The following is an 11,081-nucleotide window of genomic DNA, read 5'->3' as shown; positions in this document are numbered from 1 at the left end:
AATTGCATCAGCACCCAAAGCTTCGCACAGCCCTACTACCGACTCCCACTCCATGCCTCAGACCCAGGGGGGTCCCCATCCTTTTTTTCTAATCCCCCCCCCATAGCCCATACCTACTTCTCACAAGAGGACCATGGCTGTACCCAAAACTCCCTTTCTTCCAAAGAAACATATTACTCTGAAATACAACAACCCCCACATTGTCCTAGTCCTCATCCTCTCTAAAGATCCTGCTATGATTAAATGCAACTGCCACTCTTAATCCTGCCTCTTAAACACATTTTCATCCTTCTACCACCACGAAGATTTTCTGCATGTTCTTTCTCTGCTCCTTATTTTCACGCCAGTGATTCCCTTCTAATATTCCTTCACCTGATCTCTTAGTCTTACAGCCTTTTAACTAAGGCTAGAGGTCTTACTTCCCCAAAATGGATGTGCTAGCTCAAACAAGATTTATTTCAGAGAAGTCCTATGGCTTGTGCTCTATGGAAGATGGGACTACAGTATTCCAATGGTAGTCTCTTCTGGTTTATAACATACAAATCTGTTCCTCTCTTCATGGCCACTTCTGCCTGATACAAGCATTCTCTGGTCTACGCTATCCCCCAAGAAGTGATTGTTGAACTCTTTTCCTCTTAAAACATCATCTCATGTGTAAACACCATTTCAACTTCTTCTCATGCTCAACCCAAGAAGATGCCTTCCAGCCTACCATCTAGTCTCTCCACTTTACTGGAAGTACTCCAGTGACCTTCCCTTGAGCAAATTTCAGGGTTTATATTCCATTCCCATTATCTTTATTGAGTTTTCTATGATGAACATTTTAATTCTCCAGTTATCTCTTTGATTTCAGTAAGTGTCTTTCTACCTGTTCCTGACGTGCTAGTAGTCTCATGGGACCTCTCCTTTTTTACCTCTTTCCTCAGTGATTTCATCTCCCTGAATGACTTCTGAATCACGATCATTACAACACGACTTTCAAATTCAATGCTATATTTCAGCTTCTCTCTGCTATTTCTTCCTACATATCCTAATATGTTTAAACTAACCAGGACCAAACTCACTTCCTGGCCTTATTTCCCAAACTGCCTTGAACTCCACACTCTTACCATCACCAATATTCAGTCATAATCTAGAGTTTTTTCAAGTTCTCCATCTTCATTGTTTTTTCCAGGCAGTAACAAAATCTTGCCTTTCTTCTTCCATAACAGCTAAAATTCTTAAGACACTATTCCTAATGCAGTAGCACCTGACACCGTGAGGACTGGGGAACCACTATTTTAAACAATCTACAAACACAGGGTAAGAGAAAGCTACTGCTCAGAGTATACCTTAGTATGACAAAGAGAAACAAGGAGAACAAGAGTAACAAAAATATGGCAATATGGTTATACAGGTAACTACTGCACCCCTGAGTTTGGGTTTCTAAAGGTATATTCTTTTTAATAACCAAAAAAAAAAAAAGTCACCTATCCAAACTTGTACACTATGCAATTGTAGCTGATTATTTGTGGGCATCACAGCAAAGAAAGGTGCCAGTACAGCTAGCTGGGTATTTTCCAATCAAATGATTTAAAAATAAAAAAATGTCAGTCAAAAAAGAATCTTGAGGAAGAAATACATTAGGGTTTCAACAAAATTTAAATTTGAAAAAGGTTTCTTAGATCCAGGATGGAATTTTTGGTCAAAACCAGAAAAAGAATGCGCCTTAGACAAAGCCAACAGCTCAGTGGTTAGGACAGTCACATGAGATGTGGGAGACTAAGGCTCTGGTTTTGGTTTGCCTAAGGACAATCAGATCCTTGAACAAAGGTTTCCCACATCCCAAAGCGTACTAGTCTCCCTGAGCCACTAGTTATTCAGCTGTGAAGAAATCCCCCTCTCAAGAGGTTTTTGCAAAAAAATAAGAAAGGCCTCACAGGCTCCTCTAAATTTTTTGAACAATGAGAAACCTGTTTCCTAACCAGCTCTACTCTCACAAGGAGATTTAAAACCTGAGCCTTGGTATGTTCAGATAAAAGTCATGGATCCAGCCCCTCACTATCTCCCACCTTTCTTGGTTACCGCAATTTACTCCTCTATGACCTCATTTACACCTCATCTGCTCTATCAAAACTCTGCTGCCAAGATCATTTTCTCTGACCAGACTATTCCATCTTCTTTAGTCACAGTGCTGGGCTCTACCTCTTCTACTGGATCAAATGTAAAAATATCATTGTAAAAACCTCCAAATTTGTGCTCCTTATAACAGTAATATTTCATATTGCATCCTGATCACTTTGTTCCACCAAAATTCCCCAGAATCAATATCCCATCTGTCATCTTTTCCCAGAAATGGCTTCACACTTCCTTCCACATCACCTACTACAATTATAACACTTTTTCACAATCTGAGCTGTGAAGAACTTTCTCTCTCAACTCACTTCTACCATGACATCTACAAAAAACCAAAGTCCCCCATTAATGATTCTTATAAATAAATATGTTAAATGTAAACAAACACTTTATCTCCAGCACTACAATGTGCTGAATAACCATGCCACCTCCACCCCCCAGTCTTGTTCATACCTACACCGTGACTAATTCAGTTTATACACTCTTCTGGGCAAAGATGTTTTGGAGAGGTGCCAGGCACACCTTTGGCACCATCAGACACAAGAGAATGGTAACAGAAGCAACTGCATATTGTATACCTTCAAAACACATGACTACTTCACCTCTAAGACACAGCTGCATTCTCAAGATACCCATTCTCCAATAAATAACTGCCTTAAGATATTCATCTACCTCTGCCACTGAAGAACTTGCACTCAATGTAACATTTTAGTGGCCTTTTTGCTCACTTTCCCTACAGAAGGAGAGTAATGGGAATATAACCATAAAAATCTCTCTGGTATAAAATAAAGAAACTTGTTTTCAGAGGACCGCTTTAAGTATGCAGGGAAAAAAATAAGAGTTATGAATGTCATCATATAAGTAATAACTATGCTCACACTATTGTTGAGCACACTCAGTTAAGTGCCCTAAGTAAGAAAGGAAAGTGAGGTTTGCAAATCAAAATTAGTGATGATCTTGCACTCAAATACCCAAAAGTAATTAAAAAAAAACAAAACAGTTTCATGCTTTAGTTTTGATGCAGGTACACATGCAGAGACCTATAGAAGAGGGACATGCTATTCTTAATATAATGCTGTTGCTCCAAAGTCTTACTTGCCTACATAGTAATGGAGACTACAGAGGTCAGCAAAGCTTCCAACACCTTAACAGTTTAAATCAGCTGTTAGTGAAAGTGAAAAGGAAAGAAAGATGACTAAGAATAAAGATCCTGAGAAACTTCAAGGAAGAAGTTGTACTAAAACTTACACAGGCTGCAATTAAGCAAACACTTGTATAATAATAGTTTAAATAAAGGCTTTAAAAGAATAGGATAATAGAGATGTAAAAGAGACATTTCAAGATGGCAGCTCAGTCAAGCCAATACATCTTTTAACAGATTCAGTCAAAGGAACTCCATCAACTTAAAAGTATACTTGTGTCTTTTCAGTATTATTACAAATAAAAAAAATCACTATTTTAAGATAACAGCTAAAATGATGTATTTTTCCCTCCAATTTTAACTTCTGTTCCGTGCCATCTGTGTGGATCTTTACACAACAAAGTTTTCTTTTTAAATAATAAACTGTAATTGTAAAAAAATGTAAATGTAGGTAGACAGAAACAAGGGTAGGTTTAACATATATAGACAGTTTAAATTCAAGTTCAAGCTAGTTTCATCTTCATTTCTGAATACTGTTAAGAAACCTAAAATAACCTGGTAAAGCTAGTTTATGCACAACCATACCAGGAGTTACTTTCCCAGTTCCATGAGCACATGTTCCGTTAAACTAAGTCTTAAATACTCCACCCAAAATCAAAATATACTGGGCTTCTACAATTGCTTCTACAATTTCTTAAAGTGGAATCTTAGATACCTAACTCTACCTAAGCTCTGTTGCAATCCAATCCTGTTCTAAAACGTGCATAACTACTGAATTCTTCAAATCCTTAGATGGAGAAATGCCACATAGACAACTATTTGACACCGACATGTAAACGCAACAGTGCCCACCATTAGCCTACAGGCTAAAACATTCACTGCTCATGAAGTGAAAGCCCTAGATTTTAGGCCCTCCTCATGCTCCCAATGCTGTTTATCCAACCACTAGAGCTGGTAATCCTTTCCAACCAATAGCCCAGCTTCAACAACAGGGGTAGAAGTTGTTCTCAGCTTATTGGTATTAACCAATACCCTGATGGTTAAGGCATTTTCTAGGATTGGGAATCACTGGGTTCAAATCTTCTAAGGGCAAGGTGGACACAGAAACCAACGTCTCATTTGCAAAGTAAATGCCTCAACTCCCAGGCTATTAAGCAAAGGGTAGGCACCACTACCACCCTCCACCCCCACTTCTCACTTTACACTGAAGTCAGTTTTGCTACCCGCCAGTTAGATGTACTGCTTCAGATATGTCTCCCAACAGAACAGACTAGGATAGGTCTCTGGGGGCATACTAAATGCATATACAGAGAATGGAATAGGTATATACCTCCACGAGTAGAACTGGATTCACACACCTGAGGTGAAAGACATACTTTTGGAGCTAGTGATAGCAAAGACTTAGACATATTATAGGCAGAACAGAATCTGAGCGATGGTGGCCTGATCCTACATTTCTTATGTGCCCAGAACACCCAGGAATACTGAACAGCAAGTTTGTACAGTATGGAAGATCAAATCCTTAGACATTTAATGAGAGGTGACTGCAACATCTAAAAATGGAACGAATTCTCCACTTTCAAATATCGTATTTGTATAATTTCTGTTGTTTGCAATGTGCCTTTTGAATTATGTATAACTAGTCATGTAAAGTCCATTTTAAAAACTAAACTTCTTAAACACCATCACATATTTGTACAAACAAGCTGGTGAAAGCAAATGGGGTAGTTATCTGGGGTTCTATTAATGGTTACTTCTTCCTAAATTGCATCTACAAAAAAAATTAAAATTAACATTTATTTTTCACTCTTGGGGACTAATCACTTTTTCCAACCCAGGATTGGCAGTGCCCATGGTAGAAATCTTTAGCCACACAGCGAAATACTAATGAATCTTATAATAATTTCCTTTCTTTAAAAAAAAGATTATTTCCTTTAAAAAGGCAAATCAACCCACATTAAATAATATTTTAAAACCTTAGTCTCTATAGAGAAGCACTGGACATCCCTAAACACTGAAGAGCTAGCTGTTCCTCAAACACAGAGAAGGACATCTGCAATTAATATAACTTTTGTAAAATTCATACCCCAAAAGCAGTTCCATTCAAATATTAAGAAGAAAGGTTTTTTTTACCCTCATCATTTCATTTTCTAGTTGTTTCTTACGATGCAATCGCTGCTGATGACACTTTAGTATGTTTTCCACATGTTGTTCCATGAAGAATTTAAAGGCCTGAGGAGAATAGCTTTGAATACGAGACTCTCTTCGTTCTTCATCCTTCTTGTTTTTCCTAACTGGAACAGGTGAGGTTGTTATTTGTTTCTTCTCCTTATCTGCTCCATCAATGCATTCATAATTCTTTTCACTCTCCTCTTCTTTAGGCAAAGCAGACTGATCATCTTTGCTAGGTTTGGCTCCTGACTCATAAGGACCGACAGACTGAGTCTGGTGCAGCAAGTGTTTTGGGTAAGGTGGTGGAGGACCTTGGTAATTGGGAGCCTCTGTAACAGGAGACATAACTGTCATATTTGTAGATGGACCTTCAGAAAAGGGGATGGGCTGGACTGTCTGCACTGGTTGTGGCATCCAGGAAGGGTGAGTTGGTGCTAAGGCAGTCTGCAGCTCTGGCTTTAACACACGCATACTTTTTACTGGCTGCTGAATGGGAGCTGGTGTTATAGCTGTTACTGTAGTGGCTGAAGGCTGAGAATTACCAGAGTGACTCTGTCTGCTTCCATGATGGTTATTAAAAGAGTTTGACCTTACTGGAATGTTAGGTTGCCACGTAGGGATTTCGTGTCCATTGCCAGGTGATGACTGGGGCTGTGTAGCTGAAGGCTGTGACCAGGATGTTGGTATACCAGGTACATTTATATTATAAAGTTCCATGTTGTGGCTGTTTCTATTTGGCACCATCATAGACTGAGGAATGTTTCCATTGGTGTATGCTGAAGGAGGAGCAGATCCTCCTGCTTGCATCTGCAAAGCTGTCGGACTTTGTCTGTTAGTTGGGGAAATAGGATATGGAGGAGGAGGTGGTTGGCGATTCATTGAGTTCCCAGACACAACGTTCTGATGAACCATGAAGTCTGTCTGACAATTGCCATTCTGCATTCCAGCTCTTCCTGATGGAAAGCTAAACTTACTACCAGCAGAACTCTGCATGATGATCGGTTGCCTGCCAATAGGAACAGAACTAATACCTCTCTGGCCCTGTGTAGACGTGTTTATGGGTGGAGGATTCATAGGTGGGGGTGGATAGCCATCCGGCCATGCTCCTGGCGGCACTGGTGAAATGCGGGAAATCATGTATTCCATGCTTCCAGAATAACGTTTTGTTTGAGAATTTGGTTCCCAGGAAGAAGGTGGCGGAGTTGTTCCTCTTGGTGGAGGAGTCTGCCCTCTAGGTGGTGGAGGAGGGGGTGTAACACTCCTCATCTGTGGTGGAGGTGGTGGATTCACTCGCTGTCCATTAACAGAATGAGCCTGAGCAAATGCTGTTATTCCAGAACCAGATAAAGGCCTTCCTACATCTGTCTGAGAACTAGGGCTTTCTGAGCGATAAACTACACCATCTCCCAGTGGAGGGCCATGTCGCTGAGGTACCAAGGACTCTTTAGAACCTTTCCAGCTCTGTTTGCGGTTAACTGATTGCTGTACGCCGCCTGCTTTTACAACAAGGGGGAAGAAAAACAGCAAATATTTTAAAAGAATTCTACGTACAGCCAGAAATAGTTTACTTCTCTACTAAGTCAATCACTTCTTATTAGGCAAATACATAACTTCTATTACATAACTAATACAAGTGAAAGCTATAGCTTTTTTTTTTAATAATAAGAAAGCTATAGATATCTATCTATTGATATAGCTCTATTGACATAGCTATATCTCATTAGGAAACACTGAATAAATAAAAAGTTACCAACCTATATTTCACACCAATTTTATCAGTGATATTTACAATCTTACATGTACAAAACTCATTTATATTCTTGATCAGTTCAGGGCCTTTAAGCAAGTAAGGTAGTCAGCTAATGTGCTGACAGGACTTGTATGCTTGCAAATAGGCTCAAACAAATTTCCAGTTAAACTTATTCAGTTCATCATATGCAAAGTTCTATTAATTAAAAAAAATGCATTTGCTTGAAAGATGCACCATGGTTATTGGTAAGAAAAATTTAAGGATAGTAGGAATCAAACTGAATGCATTCACAAAGCCCAATTCAGCACTGAATTCTTAATTTCAACTCCATTTAGATTTAGCAGTTTTGCCAAATACCAGAAATTAATTACAACATCGATTTGTTACATGAGCAGGTCTCTCTCTAATCTAAGAGATCATTTTTTTCAAGACTATATTGAGATTTTTAAATATATTTATTTTTAGAGCTGAAAGTCATGTTTCCAAATCAGTGCTTAAGGTTACATGTTATATAAGCAAAAGTAAAAAATTACTGTCAAAATCTAGCATTTCATCACAAGTTTCATACAAATTCCAGTTACCCTATTTATTTGGGTTGAACGGAAATAAGCTGAAAACAAATGTCCTTTTCTAATACTGATAATTTATGAGCAAGAAAACAGCACAGTTATATCATTCTGCACCTGGCTTCAGTCACCCAGAAGCTAAACTGATTTTTTTTTAAGTTTACTAGGCATCACTTAAAAAAGTAAATAGATTTAAATGCATATTACAAAACTGTCCAGAACAGTGCCCCAGTGTATTAATGCACCTTAGGGCAAGTTATAATAGAACAAAAGCAAGCACAAATCATGGCTACAACTGAGTTTCCAATATAAGCTCCAGTTTGGCATATCTAAAAATCTGCAAAAGCACAATATCAGCCTTAAAAATATTAGGCTAGGTCTGGGACTAAACTGGAAGCACAGCAGACAAGGGGCTCCTGAAGTAGACACCATAAAATGGATTATTCAAAATAAAACAACAATAAAATATATGGCAACTTGTGGCAGAAGTAAAGTATACAGAAAAAGAAAAACTATGGTATTATTGATCTTTAAAGCTGAGATGCAGTGCCTGCTCCCCTACATCAGTTGCAAATTAAAATTCAGGGTTAAGTAACACAAATCACAAATTTTAGAAAGTAGGCACAAAAAAAGAGAAATCAAAACACAATTTCTTGAGAGACATACTGAAAACACACCCTAAAAGCTAACGTTCATATTTTAAAAAGGATTTCTCACAATTTTCTCCATTAAAAAAAAAAATGGTATCTCAATCATCTACTTAATAGTTAAAGATATGTCCCACATTCCATCCCCTCAAATTATGAGTGGACAATGGAAATGTTTGACTGTTTAACATTTCCTTCCTATGAGAACACACACATAGTGTTATTAAGTTACTGGATACACATACCTGGTGGTTTCATGCCTGCATTAACAGGTCTGGCTGCTGCTGCAACCATCTGTTCTCGACGAGGATCCTGGTAGCTCATTTTACTAATGAATTCAATTGCTGCTTCTATGCTACGGCTGTTAGTTTGCCTAAGAGCTTGTACAACCATATCCTAAAGGGAAAGTAAAAAAAAAAAAAAAGTTTGTTTTTTCACTATCAGAAGGAGAGAGTCAAAAGCCCTGCAGCTGAAATTTTGAAAATCCAGCAGGATTTAGCCAGGCATCCTCTATTCTAACAAAATTTGTGACTAAACTCCCTTTACCACTTCCAAAAAAACCCAGAAAACAAACAAAAACAAAAAGCCTCTCTCTGAGCAAACTGAGTAACTGTACTAGCATCACATAACCAGATGCTCAAAAAAAGGTTACCTTGTAAAGCATCACACTGAAAGGTACCTAACCAAGTTGTTTGAACCTCATAATTGCTATTACAATCACTTTGGTCATACACCTGCACATTATGAAGAGGCAATAACCTCTGCATAATTAAGATCGTAATCAGCATCCAGTACAAATCTCCAGTTTAGCCCGCCATAAACTATGGCTTGAAAAAACTGCCTGGCTTGAAAACTGGCTGATTTCCTGAATGTTTCTGAAAGGTTACAAGTAACAAATTTTACCTAGAAAATCTGAATTTTGTCTAATGCTCGTCTTTTAGTTCAAAATGGCCTTTAAACTTCAAACCTTCTATCTACCTACACTTTCTTAAAAAGTGATGCACTGAAACTGTTTGAAGAAAACAGGCCAATACCAAGCAACATTAATAATCATTATTGCTGATACATTTAGGCCCTATTCTTTTTTATTGGTATATAAAAGGAGATTTCTGCCACTGAACTTCAGTGCGAGGAGGGTCAAGAACTATGAGAGGGATTTTCAAATTCAGACTCATTTGAAATGTTCTCTGAGGTGCATTTGTTTAGCTCCCCCAGATTCATTTGAAATACTCCATCTACATGATTAAGTATGTTGTCTTCTACTGACTGATTGCAACTTTGGAAAAATAAAAAACAATATAAAGGGCCTTTTTACAGGTAACAATTAAGGAGATTTTATGCACCTCAAATGATAAAAGCTCATGGGAAAAGACCAATCCAGTTCTGCCAACATATATTTTACTACGGAGTGCAGGCAGCCTGTAACAATAGCTAGTTTTGATCCCTCTAGTAACTACAGCAAGCATTCTAATGCTTTAAGTTTAGGATTCATTCTTTTTGAGATTATTTAAAAACAAATATCTGAGACATCTCTTACTGTGAAGTAGCTTACGTTTCTGCACCCCTTCCATCAGACATGGAATCATATTACTTGATTTTTTTTTTTAAACTCAAGCAGATTTAACCTGGGCAACCACTTCATGGTTTCTTACTCTGCAGCAATGAATACTTTATAAATGCCAGGACATTTGATATTGCTATTGGTTCACATGATGTATACTTTTGAATATACAAGGAAAACACTGCGTAATAACTAGACACATCCTTCACCACTGAACATAACGGAGAAGAAAGAGCCAATAGAGAATGCCTTATAACATCCAAATTTGTAGTGAACAATTTCAAAAAACCAAAGCAAGCATGCTGAGTTCATACACTATCTGTAAGTGCTGATGAGCTGACTGTGCTCAATTCTTACAAGAATATTAAGAAGATTTTTGCTCGTACAGCCAACTGATTATTGTTTTCAAAACCACTAGGGAATAATAAATTTTAGTTTCTACATATTATTTGATAAACCATCTTTTTTCTCTGTTAAGGTAATAACCTAGTAACCTATTTATATAGTTAAGTAGTCTTTATTTACCTATATATAAAATTTATTTACCTTTATATACCTTACTATATAAACACTGAATTAAAAATGTAGGCACACAAAGTAAAAAAAAACTGAAAAAAGATTAAAAATAGTTACAGTTCATGTTGCCATGACAATAGAATTATCTTGTTTGCAGAATTTAAAAGAAAATAAAACTTATTTAAGGGCATCAGATCTTACTACTCACATACCATTAAAGCCCAGGGAAGTCAGAGGGCTCTTAAAGAATTATGCAGCACAAAGAAATTAATACTTTGTCACTACACATAGCTGTCCCAAAGTAAGACATGATGACAACAGTAATCAACAAAAAATATTTCTAAGGGATAATTAATATACATATTAAAACTGACTAGCTTCAATAATTAATTCTACCATAAAGGTATGCAAGTTTGACATGCAACTAAAAAGACTAGGGGTGCACCGATAAAGATTTGTTTGACCAATACCGATGGCCGATTATTAACTAGCCATATCTGCCGATACTGATAGCCAATTCACAGGAATGCAACCCGGCAGCTTGGAGAGCAGAGTCCTGCCAATAGTCTGTGGGAGAGGGAAGGGGCATGGGTACGGGGGCAGATCAAGGCCC

General features: G+C 37.7%; 1 protein-coding gene across 2 annotated transcripts in view; it reads right to left on the bottom strand.

Annotated features, from left to right (window-relative positions):
• Nucleotides 1–11,081, bottom strand: part of LATS1 (large tumor suppressor kinase 1) — a 27,877-nt gene that overhangs the window by 14,205 nt on the left and 2,591 nt on the right. Inside the window, exons 2-3 of one of the 2 annotated variants that reach the window (XM_019526847.1) lie at nt 8,637–8,787; nt 5,390–6,924 (exon numbers count right to left, since the gene is read on the bottom strand). In XM_019526847.1, coding sequence (XP_019382392.1) covers nt 5,390–6,924; nt 8,637–8,787 — 1,686 coding nt within the window. The remainder of the gene's footprint in view (nt 1–5,389; nt 6,925–8,636; nt 8,788–11,081) is intronic. The other variant, XM_019526849.1, reaches the window with a different exon arrangement.

This window comes from Gavialis gangeticus, unplaced genomic scaffold (genome assembly GCF_001723915.1).
Source record: "Gavialis gangeticus isolate Ggan-Ray unplaced genomic scaffold, GavGan_comp1, whole genome shotgun sequence".
NCBI classification, from domain to species: domain Eukaryota; kingdom Metazoa; phylum Chordata; order Crocodylia; family Gavialidae; genus Gavialis; species Gavialis gangeticus.
Note: the sequence above shows the minus strand (reverse complement) of the source record. Positions and strands in the feature narration are given on the sequence as shown.